At 43.7% G+C, this 21,592-nt stretch overlaps 2 protein-coding genes across 5 annotated transcripts in view; one reads left to right on the top strand and one right to left on the bottom strand.

Moving 5' to 3' along the window:
- Window positions 1-5,499, bottom strand: part of LOC116945907 (uncharacterized) — a 65,257-nt gene extending 59,758 nt beyond the window's left edge. The window contains exon 1 of the mRNA XM_032960576.2: window positions 5,268-5,499. Coding sequence (XP_032816467.2) covers window positions 5,268-5,447 — 180 coding nt within the window. The 5' untranslated portion in view covers window positions 5,448-5,499. The remainder of the gene's footprint in view (window positions 1-5,267) is intronic.
- Window positions 5,500-8,282: 2,783 nt separating this feature from the next.
- SMPD3 (sphingomyelin phosphodiesterase 3) overlaps window positions 8,283-21,592 on the top strand; it is a 97,926-nt gene continuing 84,616 nt past the window's right edge. For 2 of the 4 annotated variants that reach the window (XM_032960582.2, XM_032960578.2), the window contains exon 1: window positions 8,920-9,059. The gene's annotated coding sequence lies outside the window, so the exon portion shown is untranslated. Of the gene's footprint in view, window positions 8,576-8,905; window positions 9,060-21,592 lie in introns of those variants that run through there. The other 2 variants (XM_032960581.2, XM_076069666.1) reach the window with 2 other exon arrangements.

Here is a 21,592-nt window from a genome sequence, read left to right as displayed (position 1 = left end):
ACAAAGTTCACGGATGAGTGAGCCTCATTGCAGAAGCTGGGTTTTTGTGTGTGTGGGTCAGACTTAGGGGACCATGAAATCCAGTGCTCTAAGGATGAAATCTCTCCCCTGGCATGCCACCTACCCCCTTATTAAAAAGATCAATCTTGTTTATAATCCTGAATGGAGTATATTTAAGCGTGCTGAAACAGCTCTGCTGTGGGGTTAGCTGCAAGGGCATTCGCATTTACAGACTATCTCCTGCCTCTTGTCGAAGAACTCGAGGGTCAATCGGGAGTTTGGCAGAGTGGAGGGGCGGGATGACTCACTGCAGTGCATCCTTTGATGTTGCACTCCAAATGGCCTCCACACGCCTATCACTTGACATTCATTGTGTGGTTTGTCAACCTGCACTGCTGGGCTTTAGGAGGTAAATACTAAACTATCGATCGATTGGATTCATCAATGGTTATCGTTAATTAAATTGACATGTTCTCGATTACAATCACAAAGCTGCTTTGACGAAAGTTGAGATAAAATTCCATTTGTGGCAGGAGTCACACTAATATGCCTGCATCAATTAGTGGACTATCGCGAAAGGTATACATTTGCACAGCTATGTTTAGATAATTTCCATTAATGCATGTCATGAATATGCTCCGCAAATGTATAATTATAACCTTACACAGCTCTATTTAAAAAGATGGAAGTAAAATTGTGGCAAGCTGGATTCGGGGTATGTCACAGAAAACACCAAATTGTGCCAATACGTAGCTCTGGACTTACTTGAGGGATATGAAAATCTGGTGAACAAGATGGAAATACATTTTCATGAGGCAGGTGAATTTTAAAAAGGCATCAAAGATGGTATTTTATATGAGGCTGTTAAAATACAAAGACAGCTCATGACATCAAAAGGTTTCTTGGTAATTTACTATATTTTTTTGGATACCAAAGGGTGGATAAATATAGACGCTCCTCTGATTGCAGTGAAGTAGCTAGCAATGTATAACAATGATCGTTAGTGTTGGGTATAATGCTCAGTTTTATAATTACAGTATTCATAACGTAAATGCCGCATTAGGGATAAGGTATTTCGCTGATAACACTAAGCTCTTCTGCAAAGCCTCAGATAGAACAGCAAAACGGATCCCTGTGCAGTGGTTTGAATGGCAAAGATAATTTGTAAATACTCTTATCATAAAGTTTTAGCATTGTGCATGGTCACAATAATTTAAATATTCGTTTTAGAGAGAAAACTGCCAGAGCGAATGTGGTCCTGCAGCCATTTTTGTGGATACATTTCATAGCCACAAGAAACCAAAGCTAATTTAATTTTTAGTTGCATTATAAAGTATAGGATGGACATGAAATCGGCTGTGTTGAGTTACAATTGACCAAATTGCAAATACAAATATATTGAAGGAGCTAATATAACATGAATAAAAGGTAACCATAATAATTTGTTGTTTTCTGATAATCGGAAATGTCTCATTTCTTGCATCTCAGATATTAGATATTAGTTATTAGTTCACTCTGCTGTGTAGGCTGTTTGCTCAAGAAACAGCACTGCTGAGGAAGGTAGCAATGGCTAGGGAGTCACTTTCCATAACTTCCCAATAACAAATGCATTGCCCCCACCCAGAGGGAATTTTAACTTCTAATGAAAAATAATCAATACCTACACAGCTCGGTTTCTGCATCACAAATTCCTGGGGTCATCACGACTAGCTACTATCAATGTGTTAAAGCCTTATACAAGAAAACATAAAATCATGCGAAAACATTTCACGAAGTTTTATGTATCTCTAATGAACATGATACACTGTATGTGATAAATGGATGTGTAAAAAAAAACCAATGACTTAATTGGCTTTACACAGTGTCTCTCGAACAAGAAGTGACAAGTTATTGAATTTTCCATCATTTGGTGACAGAGGTTCTTGCATTAAGTAAATATACTGTAATAGAGGTGCAAATTTCGCAATTCAAAAGGCATTCCAATAGGCTCCTCTGGATTGTAATAGGTTACACAAATGAGTTACAATAAATAACTTTTGAAGTTATATTTATATACATTGTATACTGGCCAGGGGAGGTTTACTCAAGAAAGCAATGTTAACTATTGTGCTGTATCTGGCTTTTCATGATGAAGGCACAGCTTTTTATCCAAGCGGCCTCTCCCGTTCCATAAAGGTTTATATGGCTTGGGTAATATACATTAATTACTCTTGTCTGAATTATTTCATGCATAAGTGTGCATATGTTGTGGTCGGTACATCATTTTAGGTCTGTAAATGATACCCTGCAAATAAAATACAGTAATAATATAGCTACTTTACAATTTAATACGATGTGAGTACATTGTATTAATTATGGGTGCAATTTCAAGACAAAATTACAAAATACAAATCTACGTTATATTCCATTTCCCATTCTCTTCCTCTTCCCTCCCGTCACACCACCACTCCTTCGCGTCCCTCCCCTGTAGCCCTTTCGTGACCTCCACGTGCCCTCTGTTACGGTCACTCATTCCTCGGCCCTTGCAGGCCCTTGCCATCTAAATCACTCGATTTTTGTTACCGCTGCTAAACCATATTAAGTGCCTTGAGCTAAGGCGCTCAAGAAATATGAAATAAGATATGAAAAACAGTTTGATATCAGCGATGTGATTTTGTTGAGACACGCATAAACTAATTTATTTAGTTTTTCTTTCCTTAGGGTTATATTTATCAATCTTCAAAATCCGTTTTGCTGCTTCTCTGCTCCAATGTATGTTATGTCTTAAATTGATTGTATTGTTTTTACAATTTTTTCTTGTTTTTTCACAACTCTTAAAAAACGCTGTATTTTCTTCATACGAAGCGGAGGAAGTACCCACGGTCACAAAGAGTTTTAATGATGGAATAACTATAGACATCATCAAATGGAACCAGCTATTGGAACAAATTTAGGGAACCTATTTACGAAATGTTTACAAAAAATGAAATGCCTCGATCATGGAAGGATGCCTCTATCATTCTTCCATATACAAAGGAAGACAACACTGATTTAAAAAATGCAGATTGATTAGCCCCCGACCACACGTATATAACCTGTTTAGAAAAAAACGATTAACATAAAGGTGGCAATAAACAATAATAATTACCGTCCTATCTAAATCCTCTCCCCTTGCGTCAAGATCTTTAAATCCCAAATCGAAACTTAGATCTCATATGCCCGATTCGATTTGCGTACAGTGAGGGAAAAAAGTATTTGATCCCCTGCTGATTTTATACGTTTGCCCACTGACAAAGAAATGATCAGTCTATAATTTTAATGGTAGGTTTATTTGAACAGAGACAGAATAACAACAAAAAATCCAGAAAAACGCATGTCAAATAATGTTATAAATTGATTTGCATTTTAATGAGGGAAATAAGCATTTGACCCCCTCTCAATCAGAAAGATTTCTGGCTCCCAGGTGTCTTTTATACAGGTAACGAGCTGAGATTAGGAGCACACTCTTAAAGGGAGTGCTCCTAATCTCAGCTTGTTACCTGTATAAAAGACACCTGTCCACAGAAGCAATCAATCAATCAGATTCCAAACTCTCCACCATGGCCAAGACCAAAGAGCTCTCCAAGGATGTCGGGGACAAGATTGTAGACCTACACAAGGCTGGAATGGGCTACAAGACCATTGCCAAGCAGCTTGGTGAGAAGGTGACTTGATGCAGCTATCTTGCTGTGACTGTTCCACCTGAAGACGGAAGCTTGTGTTGCCTCCGAAACGTCGTGATTTAATTGAGTTGTTTCATTATTATATTATATATATGTTTTTGATTTTACCTATGTGACTTTACCGAAAAACCAAAGAGTAAGGTGACAACAGTTGGTGCGATTATTCGCAAATGGAAGAAACACAAAAGAACTATCAATCTCTGGATGGAGCTGAAGGTTCGAGTTGCCAAACGTCAGCGTCGAAACCTTAATGACTTGGAGAAGATCTGCAAAGAGGAGTGGGACAAAATCTCTCCTGAGATGTGTGAAAACCTGGTGGCCAACTACAAGAAACGTCTGACCTCTGTGATTGCCAACAAGGGTTTTGCCACCAAGTACTAAGTCATGTTTTGGAGAGGGGTCAAATACTTATTTCCCTCATTAAAATGCAAATCAATTTATAAAATTTTTGACATGCGTTTTTCTGAATTTTGTTATTGTTATTCTGTCTCTCACTGTTAAAATAAACCTACCATTAAAATTATAGACTGATCATTTCTTTGTCAGTGGGCAAACGTACAAAATCAGCAGGGGATCAAATACTTTTTTTCCCTCACTGTATGGTTGTCACTCTTAAGACTACAATATACAGCATACTTGCACATGTACCTAACTCTTTTTTCCACCTCTTGATCTCATATACTTGCAGTTTTTATTTTATTATCGTGTTTCGTTTACAACTGTTAAATACATTGTTACTTGTCCAATATTCCTGGATGACAGACTTGTTCTCTGCAATGTTGATGTCTTTTCCGTTTTTCCCTGCTGTGCTTACGCACCACAGATCTCCACTGCAAAATAGCCGAGCAAATTACTAAAATGGATCATAAGTGCATACCTGTCAATCCATACGGTTTACCCGTATTCTTGTAGAGGGAAATATAGTTTTTAGGTCTATACGGCGTAGAGCCGTTTCAATACGGGCAAAACATGTTTTGGTATATTTGTGTTTCTCCCTTGTGATGGGACTTTGTAGGATGAACGTTAAGATTTTGTAGGGCACGGGGTGACCAATAAGCTCTGAATTTGTCTGTAATAATGTAGGGCACTGACAATGGGTTGACAGGTATACAAGTGTACCAAATGCAAAATAAACTAAAAAAAACTCTGAACCGTGAGCCTCTTGCTGCAAGCGGCGAACGCGCCACCGCTGAGCCACGGACACAGCCGCACGGTGTCGTCAACACAACCTCCAGTAACAACTCGGCGTTCGAGGCTTCCACCCAGCAGAGGAAGAATAATGATTCGTACCTCCGATTAGCACAGTTGGCCACGTACGGTGCCAAAGAAGTTCAACATACACGACTCAACTATTATTTCACTTACAAATACTGTAAACTTTCTATATGTATTATTCACCAATAATATAAACAAAAATCGATTTTATCAATTGTATACGTGACAGTTTTTAAGAAATAACTTTTGGATCACTGCTTTCACCAAAACGTACAAACATGTTAAATATAATTTTAATAACTAGTGAAGAAATATAACGACATATATATATCTCTCAACGTGACCCCTCACCCCGGCCACGGTATCGCGCCGCCGCCTGTCGCGAAGTGTGCGCCCCAAGTTGAGCACGTAGGCCGCGGCGGTGAGGACCGGGTCGGCCTGGCCGCGCCGCCGCGATTGGGGCACCGAACCCGGCCGAGGGTCAGGCTCGCGCCGCACGAACTTGTGCGTTGTCACGCACGCCGCCTCCATGTCACCCCGCGCCGTTGCTATGGGAATCGTCACGTGGAATGCGGGTGACGTCGTTTTGAAATAGGCGGGGCCTCGGTGCTCCACGCCCTTATGAGCTGTCCACGGTTCTGAACCCATGACAGCGACTCCTCAACATACGCTTTGGTTATTTCGGTAAAGTAACGTAGGTAAAATAATAATATATCTACCTACATGACTTCACCGAAAAGAACCAAAGAATATGGATTCCTACAGTCACGAAAGCTTCAAATAAAGATTAAATCCTCAACATATTAGTCAATAACACTGCAAGCCCTGAAGAAAAAATATACAATAGGCGACATTTCGAGCAATGATCCTTCGTTATTATACATAACTCTTAGCCACTCTATCTCTGTCCTATGTATGTGTTATGAAGAAGGATAATTTCCCTAAACGTCGCCTGTTGCAATATATATTTCCATTTTAAGGCCAGAGTTATTTACGAATGTGTTTTCAGTTGTTGTGCTTGTGCACTGCTGCCAACGCATTATGACAAATAGTTTATATATACGTTTATAATTGGCGACGTTTCGGGCAATGACTCTTCTCTCTGGTACCACGTGTCTTATTGACGAATGTGTTGAGTTCTTTGTTATTTGTGATTGTGGCACCACTGCCAACGCAGCATCAAAAACATAAAATATAATGTATGAGAAAACTTAGTTGTGTGTCTCCCCATATAAATAAAACATGTTATAGTCCATCAGCCTGTTTGCATCGCAGCTCAATATCAAGGAGCCCGTGTTTAAGCGAGCAAACTCTGGACTAGCTTCGACATTCTAGGTCTCATCAACAGTCAGGCTTCTTTGTGTAACGTACTTCATTCATTTCCCATTGGAATTAGCGAGCTGACCGTTGTTCGTATCGAAAGTGCAATGTATATAACATATTTTCCAAAGTGCTGGAAGCTAAAATGTAGCGTATTTTGGGAGATTTTACGGTCGGAAACATTATGTACCTTTAGATGGTTTACAATGTGATTGTCGCAGTTAAAAACATTAATCAAATAAACACTTTCAGAGGAAGCATGGCCACTGCTATAGGAATTAAACACTCGATTGTAAGGGTTACAATACTTGCATCGAATCGCGCACGTAAAAGCGATATATTATTCTAAGATATAACATTCAAACTATATTCAAATGGTACATTTATGGAATTGGAGGAAAGATGTTTTCCAATGCAGAAACTAGAAAGCATGGTTAAATAATTCTACTTTGGGGAGGCCCGTCATCCAGCAGCGGATGGACAAAGGGCTGCAATATATGAACATGGTGTTGTACATGCATGCAACAATATGACATTTGCTTTGCATCTATAAACCATGAATTTAATTGGCTGCTATATTCTGTCTGACGATATGAATGCACGCGTAATGATCTACACTGCATGCTTTTGTAATATTCACTGTGTAATTTTCACTAATGCATTCTAAATGTAATGTGTTTACATATAAAATGATTTTTGCACCTTAGTTGATTTTTTAAAATGTTTTTCTCTGCGTCTTATGATTGGGTATTTTTTTGTATCTTGTACAGTACTTCATTTGCATGTTCCTCCTTTTGTAACCCAGACCACCTTTGCCAAAGTGATGTTTCGTAGCAGTGGCTCTCATCGCCTTTGAATAAAGGTATTGATTCATTTAGGTGGGGAGGTGGCACAGTGGTTAATACACTGCGCTATGAACCCGACGACCCGAGCTTGAATCCTAGACAGCGCTAACATCAATGGCAAGTGATATCAGAATCGGTCCTGGACATCCCCCTTCATAAGCCCTCATTGATCAGCATGGTGAAGTATGGTCAACCAGCACAGCGTGGGGAGGTCTTCATCCAGCAGTGGATTAATAAAGGGATGTTCATTACGACAGTAATTATCGGTTGATTCAATAAATCGTGTTAAATGGTTAAACGATATCCAGTGTAATAATGAATCCCCATCTCTCCGCCATTTCCGCCACGAGTTGTTGCGATTCATGTCACGATTTAGGAATAGGTTCTTTTTTGTTTTGTTTGTACTGTCTTTGTGATGTCTGTAACTATCTGTATCATTTGTTACATCGAATATCTGTTCTGTGTTACTTGTATTCCGTCTCGTTTGTACCCTTATTTGTTACGTCTTTAATTTGTCATGGTCATCTTTGTATAATCTGTCTCATTTTATTTCGTCTATTCTGCGTGTACCCTATGTTATTTTGAAACTGCTGTATCTTTTGTACTGTCAGTAATCCTACTTGTCTGTACTATCCATCACGGCAAGATTCGGCGTGTTAAAATGTAATGTTTAAACCTGTTAAGGCAAGAACAATTTTATATTCTGTATTGTATTGGCAGCATTTATAAAAACATTTGGCAGCTTAATTGTAATTGCATTTTCATTGGCTGTGTGTGCAGGTGCCTTTACTACACTTGTAAACGTTAAACATACCGCAACGACTCTGCGAATTACTCCGTGCCACTTTTTATAAAGTGCTTAGAATGTTAAACGTGCCTGCAGTCAAATTACGTTATGTATGGTGGATGTTTGTGTTAAGCCTCGTTTCATTGCCTTGTATACACTCATTTGTCAGCAGATAATGCACAAGGACTGCGAGTAATCATGGTAAATACTGTATCACAATAGCACACGTGGCATACATTGACGTTCACGTGCTTGACAGCGTGATTAACAGCTGTGGACTACAGTGGAATACAGGTAGTGTTGTGCAATGCACGTGTGGAGTCGCATTTGTCACTCCACTGCTGGGTGAGGATCTCCAGGCACCGTGCGCGTCGTGTGGGTTAATTGACCGTACTTCACCATGCTCGTTAGTGCGGGTCAATGTACAGCACTGTACAACAGTGTATTTTGCTGTACTACAACCCAGCCCCGTTATAACCTAAGACACTGCTCTATATAACACGGTAATCACCCATTCAAGCACTAGCCAGGCTAAGAAACTGATGAGATGGGGGGGGGGGCATTCTTGCGAATTTAGTCACAGGCGGTGGGCTCGCACCTAATTATTAATAAACTTCACGCTTTGTGTGTATGCACGCAACAGGTGTGATACCTCGTAGAGGGTGAGAGGCAGTGGAATGGAGGAGAAAGGAATGCGAGCAAAAGAGGTAAGGCTGCATTGCAAGGCCCGCGATCGACTGGCGGCCCCTGGCGGACTTTAGTTCGGCTCCTGACAATACACGACACGTAACAACACCCCCCCCCCCCCCCCCCCCCGTTATCATTGTGCTGTCAATCCGCAATGGTTTAAAATGTGTGGCGGGCCCTCACGCACTGATGACTTATCGGCGAAAATGCCCCCCCTCCCCCCCCCCCGAACATTAGCGAAGAACACGAGCGTATGTGTGCGTATAGGCGGCAGGGAAGGGGAGAACCTGTATGAGGGAGGGGAGTAAGAAGAAGGGGAGGGGAATGTGAGGCAGGGGAGGAGAGTAGGATGCAGGGTAGTGGAGTAGACGGCAGGGGTGGGGAGTAGACGACAGGGGAGGGAATGGCAGTATAGGAGGCAGGTGACAGCAGCACCCGTTGCCTCGGCAACGCGAAGGAGGCATTTAAAGAGACGGAGCTCTTGTCCATGACTGCGCGATATCCGTAAGTTTATTGTTTCCCTTCCATCGCGGATTCACATTCCTAACATTTGCCACTGGGTGCGTCCGCATCATTCAGGGCATGGGGTTGCGAGGGATGGAGACAAATGAGTGTGCAACATTCCCTCTGCGCGTTGCCGCTCTGCTACTCACTGCTCACTATTGTTGATTGCTCCTTATTCAGTTGCTTCGTGAGTGGAGAGGCTGCATGGTGCGTGCATTGCGGATGTGTTCTATTGCTAATGTGTTGCGCGTGTGTGGAGTGTGTGTGTGTATGCACTGCATTCATTGTACGTGCAGTGTCCGTGCATACTATTGTGTACGGGTTGTGTTGCTGATGTGTTTTATGTACGAGTCATGTCTGTATGTGAATACATTGTACATGCTGTGGTAACAAAAATATGTTATTGTGTTATGTATGCGCAGTGGCTACGTATGCATAAAGGTAATTGTGTAGTGTCTGTACCTACTTCGTGTATAGGATATGTTGTTAATATGGTATAAGTATGTGTATATCTGCAATTTCAAACGTAGTGTTTCGTTTGTGTTGCTAATGTATTTCTGCATATGTGTGTATAACATCTCTATGTGGATACATTACATGTACTGAGTAGTGTTTATATATTATTTGGTGTTATTGTGCATGTGTAGTGTCTGTGTCTATTGTGTCATGTCTGCATGTAAACACATAGTAAATTAGTTGTGTTGCGAGTGTGTTGTATTTATGTATAGCATCTGTACGTGTAGATATTGTGCATGCGTTGTGTTTTAATGTATAGATTGTGTGTAGAGTAATTGTATGTCTATGGGCGATATAATATTCTGTATATGTTGCATATGTAGTGTCTGTATGGCCATTCATGACTGTCTTGCAAATGTGTTGCATGTGCCCTGTGTGTATGTGCATACAGAGCGGTGGCGCAGTGGTTAGCGAGCTGCGCTACGAATCCGGTTGCCCGAATTCGAGACCCGCTCACGGCCAACACCAGTGACGATTGTCTGAACCGGTTCTGGGCCTCATCTAGGTCGACTTAGCCTCAAATGAGTACCTGGTGAAGTGTGTAAACATCGCCACTGGGGAGATTAAGACGGTCGGGCGTGGTGCTGCCAACCCAGCACTTGTCCCTAGAGTATGTTAGGGCTATAGGGGGGGATCTGTGGCTTTGTGTACGGGCTGTGTTGCAAATGTGTTGGATGTAGTTTTTGCTTTTGAATTATGTGAAGGGTTTTATTGTAAATGTGCTTGCATACTCTGTATGTATGTTGTTTACTGTAGCCACTATAGTGGGCTGTGTTAAATATACGCAACATCATGTTACATGTGTATTTGTACGATATAGCATTGCATTGTAGTGTGTTTATATTACGCTTTGCGTTGGGCTTCTAGACACAGTAAACATGTTAAATGTGACAGTACATTGCGTTACATATGTAACCAACGTAATATACATCTATATTGTTGATAGCGAGTTATTTTGCATTAATATACTGAATGTGCGTGCCTTGTTTGTGTGCTATTTAGTGTTGTGCATAAAGGGTGGAATGGTGGTGCAGTGGTTAGGGCATTGCGCTACTAACGTGACGCGTAACCGGGTTTGATTCTCACTCAGCCAACATCAATGACGAATATCTGAACCGGTTCTGGGCCTCTTCTAGGTCAACTCAGCATTCACGTTAGCACCTGGTGCGGTGTCTAAACATGAGCACTCTGAAGACAAAGGCGGCCGGGCGTAGTGTCAGCCAACCACCCCCTTGTGTGCCGAGTCTGCCTTCGTCGGTGCTCGCGAACGGCACTTTGTCCCAAGTCTGTGAAAGAATATACTATGGATCTTTGTTGTATGGAGTTTATGTGTGAAGTATTGCGCAAGCGTTTCCTTTATGTCAATGTCAAGGGAGCTGTGTTGCGGGTAGGGTGTTGGTATAGTTTACAGATCTGTACAGAAGCGCTTCATAGCTCCATGGGATTTCCTCCAGTATAAATTCAGATTCTGATTCTGTTATAATAATACATTTTATTTGTGAGCGCTTTTCTGAATACTCAAAGACCCTTTACATAAAATAATAAAAACAACATCAAATGGTAAAAACATTAAAAAACACATCAAACTTAGCTAAACATTAAAAGCAATTTTAAAAAGGTGAGTTTTAGTCAATGATTTGAACGCTGGAAGGTCGGTGCAGTCACGGATTTGTTTTTGGAGAGAGTTCCAAAGTGAGGGGGCAGCTATAGAGAAGGCTCTGTCGCCCCAGGTTCGATGTTTGGTCCTGAGAGGTGGAGTCAGGAGGTTGGCGTCAGATGAGCGAAGGCTACGGGATGGGTTGTGGCGGTGGAGCAGGTCAGTTAGGTAGGAAGGGGCCTGGTTATGAAGGGCTTTATGTGTGAGGAGGAGGATTTTGAATTGAATTCGTTGTGGGACCGGGAGCCAATGGAGGTTCTGGAGGACAGGGGTAATGTGGTCACTGGTGCGGGTGTGAGTGAGCAGACGAGCAGCAGAGTTCTGGATGTACTGGAGTTTATTTGATGTTTTGGTTGAGGTGCCGTATAGGATGCTGTTGCAGTAATCGATTCTGGAGGTGATGAAGGCGTGGATGAGGGTTTCTGCAGTGGAGAAAGAGAGTGATGGGCGAAGTCTGGAGATGTTTTTGAGGTGAAAAAAGGCAGTTCTGGTGATTTGTTTTATGTGGCGTTCAAAGGAGAGGTTGTTGTCACAAATGACTCCAAGGTTGCGACTTTGAAGGGATGGAGACAGGGTGAAGGTGTCGACAGTGACGGAGAAACTGCGAATGGATTTAGTGATAGATTTGGGACTGATGATGATCATATCTGTTTTGTCGCAGTTAAGTTTAAGGAAATTGGTGTGCATCCACGATTTAATGTCAGCGAGGCAGTTAGAGAGAGTGGAGTGGGTGGCGGAGGTGATTGATTTGATGGAGATGTAGAGCTGGACATCATCGGCATAGCAGTGAAAGTTAAGACCATGGTGGCGAATGACGTTGCCAAGGGGAAGCAGGTATCGTAGAAAGAGCAAAGGACCAAGCACCGAGCCCTGGGGGACACCTTGGGACAACGGAGCGGTGGAGGAGGTGCAGTTGTTGATGTGGATGAACTGTTGTCTGTCGGTGAGATAAGATTGGAGCCAGGAGAGGGCGGTGCCAGTGATGCTGAGGGAAGATTTGAGGCGAGAGAGAAGAATGGTGTGGTTGATAGTGTCAAAAGCTGAAGTGATATCTATTCTACACACGTGCAGAATAGATATCAGTCGTGTGTGTTTGTCGGGATTCCCACAACAGACACTCGGTAAATTCGGTAATAGATCATAATTAATAATGGTCCGCAATGTGGAATAGTAGACCAAACACCCTCCAGAGGGGCTCTCTAGAGCTCCCCTTTAGTAGAGGCCCTTCTACCAGCAGTGGCATGAGCGGGAAATTGCAGGGCTGCACCTTTACCGTGGTCTGTAAAAAGCGGACGTTCAATATTATACTGACGATTGTCTACCGGTGTCACAATTCAAGACTAAAATGTGAAACCTTCATTGTTAACTTACTGTGTTCCCGTCTACTTAGCAGGGCCTATCAATGTCTCGCTCACAAAACGTACGATCAAATGTCACTATTTCCAATCTGGTTCAACAAATGACGTAAAATTGTATATAAGTCTATCACGTGTGTATCATGTCTTGCTGTGTATCAGTTGGTTGCACCTGCTTATGTCTGTGCAGCAGCTGGGCTATCCGATTCCTTAATCCTGTATACTTGTCTATCGATTATTGTTCAATTATCCATAATCGTACAAAACGTACGATCAAATGTCACTATTTCCAATCTGGTTCAACAAATGACGTAAAATTGTATATAAGTCTATCACGTGTGTATCATGTCTTGCTGTGTATCAGTTGGTTGCACCTGCTTATGTCTGTGCAGCAGCTGGGCTATCCGATTCCTTAATCCTGTATACTTGTCTATCGATTATTGTTCAATTATCCATAATAGTTGTTTTTTTGTGGGAGATCGCGTAAATATAAATGTGTCTAGTGGTGGCGGGTTTAACCAATATTACAGATAGTATTGGTCGCGAAAGCCTACGTGTTAAGCTATCGTCTACGTGTTAAACTATCGTTTAACTATCGTTTAACACGTAGGGAATTACTCGACTAAGCGGACAACACGAAAATAGTTGGAGGATAAAGTCTCACCTCTGTTGCTGTATGTGCCGCTAGACGGGAGGTAATGGGTGGGGCTTGGTCACACGTCATGAGCTGGGCCACGCTGGGCGTGGCTTCTAGGGGGTTTCTCGCCTTCAGGAGGCACAGTCACATAATCACTTTAAGATGTTTTCTTGTTCATGTTTTTTGTTTGTTGCGGTTGCACCCGATTCAAGAGCCGAATGGCTCACAGGGCTATACCACATAAATGAACTATGAACTATGTTGAGGCGGCCATTTATAAAGGTTGAGGGGGGGGGCCAGAGAAACAGACCACGAATTAAAGTGGTTGATTACAAATTTCGATTTAAAGCTTTCGTGACTGCAGGGATTCATCTTCTTGGTTCATAATAATAATAATATGTTTTAATTGTATTATTTTATTATTTCCCTTCTACGTGACTTTACCGAAAGAACCAAGAATATGGTTGATTACAATTGTTGTCAAACGACTGAATTCACTCATCACACCAGCTCTAGCCCGTACATCTTCCACTATTGTGTGTGTGTGGTGTTGGATTGCTGTATATCAGTGCCCCGCATATCCGGGCATCTTCCACCGTTGAGTGAACCTCTTCTCCGTGGTTCCTTGCACACGGATACCTCCGTTCCATCATCTGGGACAGCTGCAGATACAGCCGCAGCACACGAACAACACATGGGGTGGAGGAGAACAGGAAGGATAACTCGCTTCCTTTCAAACGTGACCAAAGCCTATTCACTGGCCACTTTAGCACATTACCACAATTACAGTAGCACTGATAATATTGTTGCACTCTAAATCCTCGCTACGCAGCTACAATTTTGCTGCCATACACTGCATTACAGATGTGCCGTTTTCACATGGGACGATCGGTATGGTTCTACAAATGTAGAATGTAGAATAAATGAAAAAAGGATATTTTTTTCTTCTAGAATGACTGGATTTGAATTAGTTGGACTGTTTTAATATTAATGTGATTTGTACGTGCGTTTGTGCATGTGCACACGTGGTTTTAATGGCACATGCATTGTGGTGATATCTCCATCACTTCGTGGCGGATGCCGGCTGTTGTTGCTGCTGCTGTGCATGTTAGGACACAATGCTTTACCATCTCAGCAGCCTGGGTTCAATGCCTGGCAAATTAGAACATCACGAGTGGCCATCTGATATTTGAGCCTGGTCTGAGTTGTCACTAACTAGTTCAGTCTGCTCGACCATGATTATCATCTGATGCAGTGCTCTCTCGGTCATATCTGCGACGGCGAGACAAACAGCCCATCGTGCAAAATGCTTCCCTCACCACCCACCCACCTCATCATGTGTCATTATCATCAGTTATGGTCAATCCCATGCTGGATGACGGTTTCACCAACTCGCGATCCTGCAGTGTAATATAATCCACGTGCCACCTGCACACCGGCTGATATCGTAGCTCCATCTCCTTCTTGGATGGCCTTTCGGAGGCATTCTGTTCTTTGGCTGCCACTCCATTATAATTCTTACATTATCGACCATCATCCCTACAAGCGGCGTGTCCTGCTCTAGCCCACTTGACATCAAGTGGCATGCTGCCCTTAATAGGTGCTCGCTAATTACAACCAACCACTATATAAGCATGTTTTTCTTTATCGATTTGGCTGTATAGCGGCTTAGTTTCTGATATGTAAATAACTATTTGAATGGGCTTCCATATGACGATGTAGTTTGTGTTTGTGCACATTTGTGGGTACCGGGAATGTAGCGGTTAGCGCACTGCGCTACGAACTTGGCAACCCGAGTTCGATTCCCACCCACAGCCAACATCGGTGACACTTAATCTGAATCAGTCCTGAACCTCCCCTAGGTCGACTCGGCCTTAAATGAGTGCGGAGTGTGAACATTAGTACTGGGGAGACAAAGTCGATCGGGGCGTGGCGCTGTTCACCCCAACCCCATCGCGTATATATGTTGAACTTCCTTCGCACCGTATGCAGCCAACTGTGCTAATCGGAGGTGCGGTCTTAATAGGCGCTCGTTTACAGCACTTTCCCCAACGGTCCATTAAAGGCTACACGGGGGGATCTTTGTCTTGTGCACCTTTGTGAATCCTGACGTGTTTGAGCACACTCACGTGAACACACTAACGCGTGCATATCGTGCAGCCAGTTCATTACTCGCGCTTGTGCGCACCCATTGTGGCAGACACAGGTGCGTGCTGTGTCAGTGGGACAATTTCCGCCCAGCAAACAACAGGCGCGGTGCATGCCAGCACGTTCGTGTAACATGGATCAAACTGCACCACAGCCGGTGCACGATTACAGCACAACGTGATATTGGGCTCAGGACAGATCAGCTGTTCAAATAGCGTGATCACGCATTCAATTGGACCGATCGGATTCCTGGGCTGCGAGTGCGAGACTTGATACATCGCTTTGAGTTGGAAGCATATTTGTTAAGTATTATATTTTCCCTTTTCTTTTATACAGTATTTCATGTGAAGTATAAATGCAGGGACATGATCAGTGAAGATTATCTTCGATTTTATTTTGCCTCCCATTGTCTATTCGAGGTTTATAATTTTGTTGATTCATCGATTGATATTGATTATTAACCTAGAGCCACGTGCATTGAATCGCGTGAGTGCAGCACGATTTTTTTTTCGATACAAACATGTCCTTTGTTAAATTATTCACGTGACCCCCGCGGCCACATTCTTCGTAGCCACTACAATGAAGGCAATATTAGCAAGGAAACACATCGTGGATTCGCATGGATGATGTTAATACGTCCCAACTTGTATGTTTGTCCTCGGAAGAATTCGCGAAGCGACAATAATGGTAGGACTCACGCCTGGCGCGCTGGAAGCAGTAAGTCCACAAGCTGCGATGGGACCTCAGGGATTGGACAGCGGCTTAGTGGGGGAGGGCACGCCACAACCGGCAGCATCGGGATGCTAAGACCGTGTCCTTTTAGTGTTCTGTGGTTGTTTTTTTGTCTCCAATTTTTAGGCAGTCCTTTCGTGAATTTGGCTGGTGTCCGTAGAGTAATTCCCTACATGCAGCACAACATTATTCCCAAAGTTTAATGCATTTTGGGATCATGTTAACAAGAGTTATTGTAGGGCCCCCGTTGTAGACAAACAAACGGACAAAGTTGAAAAGCATGAATAAAGAACGTACAGGCAAGCTGTGGGCATCTATCGTGGTACGGCGGGTGCTCATGAATCCCACACAGCACAGGGCCCAGCGGAAGCGGTCATGAAGCAGGGCACGAGGTACGCGGCGCTGCGCATCTGATAGCCCGGTACTTATCCCCATCGCTCGCTTGTTCTTTCACCCCCCATTCAGACAGGCATGCAGGCAGACAGATGAATGCACCGAACTAATACGTGAACACTTTCCGCTGTAGCCGGAAAAGGTAAAAAAAAAACTTGACCTCGAATCGTGACCTCCGATTAGCACGTACTGTGCGAAAGAAATTCAATGTACAATACAGCACCGTATGTTGGAATTGGTGGTGAATAATCCTACCTCCATAAATACTCTCCACCTGTGGCTGTGACAACAAAACCTACCAGCAGCGAATTATTTTTTAAACGTTCCCTCGAAATGTTCCATTTATTAGCAGCTCAGTCGCCCGAGACAAGCCGGGTGGCATGACGACAAAACAGCTTGCTCAGGCGTTCAAGTGCGCAATGTCCACTCGTCCAATGGAAACACACAGCGCCACGTTTTCCCCCAATAATTATCATATACCGTAGAGCAGTAGTTCCCTGCCCGTGCAAGAGACGTGGGGCGTGTAAAGTGAGCGTTCAGCAGGAAAACACATCGGGGGTTTCGTGTCCATACGCGGATAAGCACCCCCCCGCACACACCCGCACCCCCTCGTGCAATGCAGAGAAGGAACAGTGAGCGGCTCGTAACAAGACCTCGCCAATGCCCCGTCCGTCACTAAATTAACCACGAGCTCCAAGAGGCCGCTGTCCAAAGCATGCCCGAAGAAAACCACGCGACGGGCGAAGATACCGCGGACATCGGAGCAGATGGAAAAAAATAACAAAGTTGTCGTAATTTTAAAATGAGCCGCGGTGCGGTCAAGATCGCTCTGCAAATGCAATGTCCTGAAGGTTTTGTTTTTTGGAGTGTTGTTGTTGCGTGGCGACAGGAATTGGCAGGGAAGAGAAGGCAGAGGCATTTCGTGACTCGTTTCGTTCGTTCACTGGGAAACGGGAAGATGTCGCAACGTCAAGCCTCTGTCTGTGACATTGGCAGCTGCGCTCTACGGCATTGTGTCAGCACGCTGCGCGGTTTTTTTTTTGGCGTTTGTCGTTTACATTAAAGAGCTTGCGCCGAGCACCGATTCAGACATTGTGGTTGGTGGGGAAACGTGTCTGACAGAGAGAGAGAGAGAGTCCCTTTGCCTGCCGGCCAACGATATAATCAAAGCACGCCTGTTCTCTGTACCCGAGGATGTCTTTATGAGCGTGTTAGCTGTTTGAGGTGAGGGCATTTTCTCAGGTCGCTGTTTAGACAAACACTCGTTCTGGCGCTCAGGCGCTGGATGTGCAAGGGGCGGGCGATCCACTTCGTCAGCATGGATCGGGCTGGATTTGAAGCCATAGTCATGGTTACGTTAATCCTGAAATCCTTAACGCAAAGGGAAAAGCAGAGAAACGTCACATTGTACCTATTTCCCTCCTCCATTTTATGTGCACCGAGCAGCTGCAAGCCTGCAGCTGCAAGCCTGCAGCTGCACAGTACTTTGATAAGTTGAAATTTAACTTTTTTTGTCTACATGTCGATGTAATACACCTTTTACGTACGATAAAATGAGCTCAAGTGCAGAAGCTAGATTGCTGATCACCGCATCGTGGTAACGTGAGGAGTAGCAACGACTTGGGGAATTCCTTAATCCAGCAGTGAATAAATCACGGCTGACATAGTCTTATAGTGTTGCCCGTCATGTGTTGAGATGCATAAAAAACACACACACAATTGAGATGGAGCAGCACTAAGTCACTGTGTGTAATTACATCTCAAGCAGTACATTGCAGGAGAGTGAACCACGCTACACAATGGATATACCGGAGTACTGTGTTTTGATTTGAACTCAGAGGTTGAGCAGAGGCAGACGGTGATTCCCCTTTCATATGAGCATGTGCGTGTGCATCTGCTGTCATAGAGGAGAGCAGTAGTGTAGCTACAAACCCGGCGACCCGAGTTCGATTCCCGCTCGCGGCCAACATCGGTGACGATTATCTAAACCGGTCCCGGGCCTCCCGCGGGTCGACAATCGTGCTAATCGGAAGTGTGGAGGAAGGACGACAAACACAAACAGCTGTTCTAAACAAATTAATTCAAATCTAGATGCTTTAAAAGTGCACAGCTCCGGTGGCTTCTTAAATATCGGAAGGAAGAGCGTTCCAGACGGCCGCAGAAGCGCATCTGAAAGCGCGCGATGATCCAGCGACCGTCTCTGTTCGATGGCCATCCGAAAAAGCCGCTACGCGGATGACCGGGGTTTCGCGCAATGGTTTATGCTCCTTGGCGAGATCGTTCGCCGTGAAGGAGAGTTAAGTGTGCTTGGGCAGGGCATATTTCTCAGAAGGGTTGATGGCGATGGAACGGCAGCTGAAGGAAAAAACAGGCGCCCGGAGTAGAGGACCATCGCCCTGGAGATGGGGCGATGAGGAGCTCGCGTGCAGGCGTCACGTGGACTGTGGCGTCGCGGAATCGTCGTGCAGGAGTGGCAAACAGCGGTCGGTGTTTGTCTTCATCCAGCAGTGGAGTGATCGTGGATGTTTATGGAGTGTCATGCTGCAATGAAAAAAAAGAGCGATGTGGACAGATCCCAATGCTGATTACACGTTAAGCGCAGCGGTACAGGGCACTGTTAATAACAATAGTGGTGGATTATTTCAGCACGTGTGCCCGTGCTATTATTACACGTTAATTACAGCATTCTCTTCACTCGTCTCTATTAACAGTGGCACACCTTGGCCTGTTTTTTAGAATGACGTCTTTTACCATACACTTTAATTCCAGCCACCTGCCAATGCTCACACCCAGCTCACCTTTGCCTGGCTTTGGTTTAAAATTGATAACAGAAGGGCGAGGTCTATTCGTCAACTTACAGCAAACTAGTCTCTTCCAACATATTCTTGATTTTTTCGGTAAAGTCGCGTAGATAGAAAACAAAAATTAAAATAAAAAACCCCACGACGTTTCGATCGCAACACAAGCGGTCTTCTTCAGGTGGAGAGAAAAGAGGGGGACAAGCCTCCAAATGTAGCTGCTTATGGCTCTTCCAACATATCGCAGTCCTACCACATCAGCCGCAGCGCTCAAAGGTTAATGCATTCGCATAGGCAAGCAAATCATCAGAACTGTTTCACTACTTCCGTGTAGAAATGGTATTATATACGGCCAATGGTTTTCGGACGTTAAGCCAACATTTTTCAAATTATTACAAAACGTGTTAATTCTGGTGTGACTTTTAAATACACGAGACTTTCATTGGACGATTGTGGCTATGCGTGTCTCTAATTCAGTGCTGTGGAGGCGAGGTTTGGTGGATCGCACAAACGTTCAGGAACTCCCCGCCCCCCCCCCCCTGGATGTTGAGGTGCCCTACCCTGGCTACAGTATAGTGCAGACTATCATAACCTGTCCCTTCTGCAGGAGAGAAAGCGTTGCCCCACTAGCACGAGTGGGTTTTTGTCCGGGGTTTTTCCGGTTTCCTCCCACATGCATAAAACAACTTAATATATGCAGGACTGCAGAGCTTTGGCAATTGTTGGCACCGACTCACTGCGTGACTGCCTTCCAGCTTGCATGTGGTTGCTTGGTGACGTCGAAATGCCATTTGCATGAACGACGATGCTTTAGAAAACGAAACGTTACGTTAATACTCGTGTGTGCCCTTCGTTGACTTAGAGTGACGTACAGCGGTTTTTTAAAAAAAATATTTCACGTGATTATGTACGAAGCACGAGTTAGCCTTGATAGCCACTCGTTAAATGTTTTATTTCAAATAGTGAGGCTCGCTTGTCCCCAAACTAATGTGTGTGTGTCCAAGAAATTACATCAAAAACGTGACACAAACAATTGATATTGCCTTCATGTCTGTGTCTGTTCCCGTTGGGACTTCCAAACCCTAATGTGTTCTGTTAGACTTTCAGATTGTCTTTCTGTCAACATGTCCGTGTCCAATCGTGTCTGTCGAAGATATCGCTTGAGCCGAATGATCCATTTCAACGGACAGTTTTAAAGGATGCTCCAGCCGTACAACATCTCACGATGAGATCGATTTTTGGGTCAGACAGTCAGAGGTCAAGTTCACGGTGATCCTAAGTGCTGTCACGGGGAAATGGGTTTCAAAGCACCGGTCGTATCTTGTAATTGGAGATTTAGTGGCTGCATTACACCCAAATCTATTGAGCTGAATTTCATCTGCTTGCAATTTGACATAATTCATCGCACCAGAGATTGGCATGCAGCCTTTCTGAGAGCATCAATAAATAATCAGTAGGTATGCATAGAGCTTGCGAGCACGGAATTCATTTTAACATCGGCAGCACTTAAATTAACACTCTGCATGCACGGTCACACGTTGCCTATAATTATGTTTTTTAAGAGGACAAAATAGGGTGGAGTATTTTCTACGTTCATTCAGCAATTAAAACAAGCGACAAGACAGCCTCTGTCCCAAAACAGAATATATTTGGCCCTTTATCGATCACAATCCCGAAAGCCGCACAGCGTGAACATTAGCCGTGTCTTCTTTGAAAGCCGCTGCTGAGAATGCTTTGTGTAAGACCATCACAATATATACAGTGAGGGAAAAAAGTATTTGATCCCCTGCTGATTTTGTACGTTTGCCCATTGACAAAGAAATGATCAGTCTGTAATTTTAATGGTAGGTTTATTTGAACAGTGAGAGACAGGATAACAATAACAAAATCCAGAAAAACGCATGTCAAAAATGTTATAAATTGATTTGCATTTTAATAAGGGAAATAAGTATTTGACCCCTCTGCAAAACATGACTTAGTACTTGGTGGCAAAACCCTTGTTGGCAAGCACAGAGGTCAGACGTTTCTTGTAGTTGGCCACCAGGTTTGCACACATCTCAGGAGGGATTTTGTCCCACTCCTCTTTGCAGATCTTCTCCAAGTCATTAAGGTTTCGAGGCTGACGTTTGGCAACTCGAACCTTCAGCTCCCTCCACAGTTTTTCTATGGGATTAAGGTCTGGAGACTGGCTAGGCCACTTCAGGACCTTAATGTGCTTCTTCTTGAGCCACTTCTTTGTTGCCTTGGCCGCGTGTGTTGGGTCATTGTCATGCTGGAATACCCATCCACGACCCATT

The sequence above is a fragment of the Petromyzon marinus genome, chromosome 25 (assembly GCF_048934315.1).
Source record: "Petromyzon marinus isolate PM22_M1 ecotype Great Lakes invasive population chromosome 25, UKy_Petmar_22M1.pri1.0, whole genome shotgun sequence".
NCBI lineage: Eukaryota > Metazoa > Chordata > Hyperoartia > Petromyzontiformes > Petromyzontidae > Petromyzon > Petromyzon marinus.
Note: the sequence above shows the minus strand (reverse complement) of the source record. Positions and strands in the feature narration are given on the sequence as shown.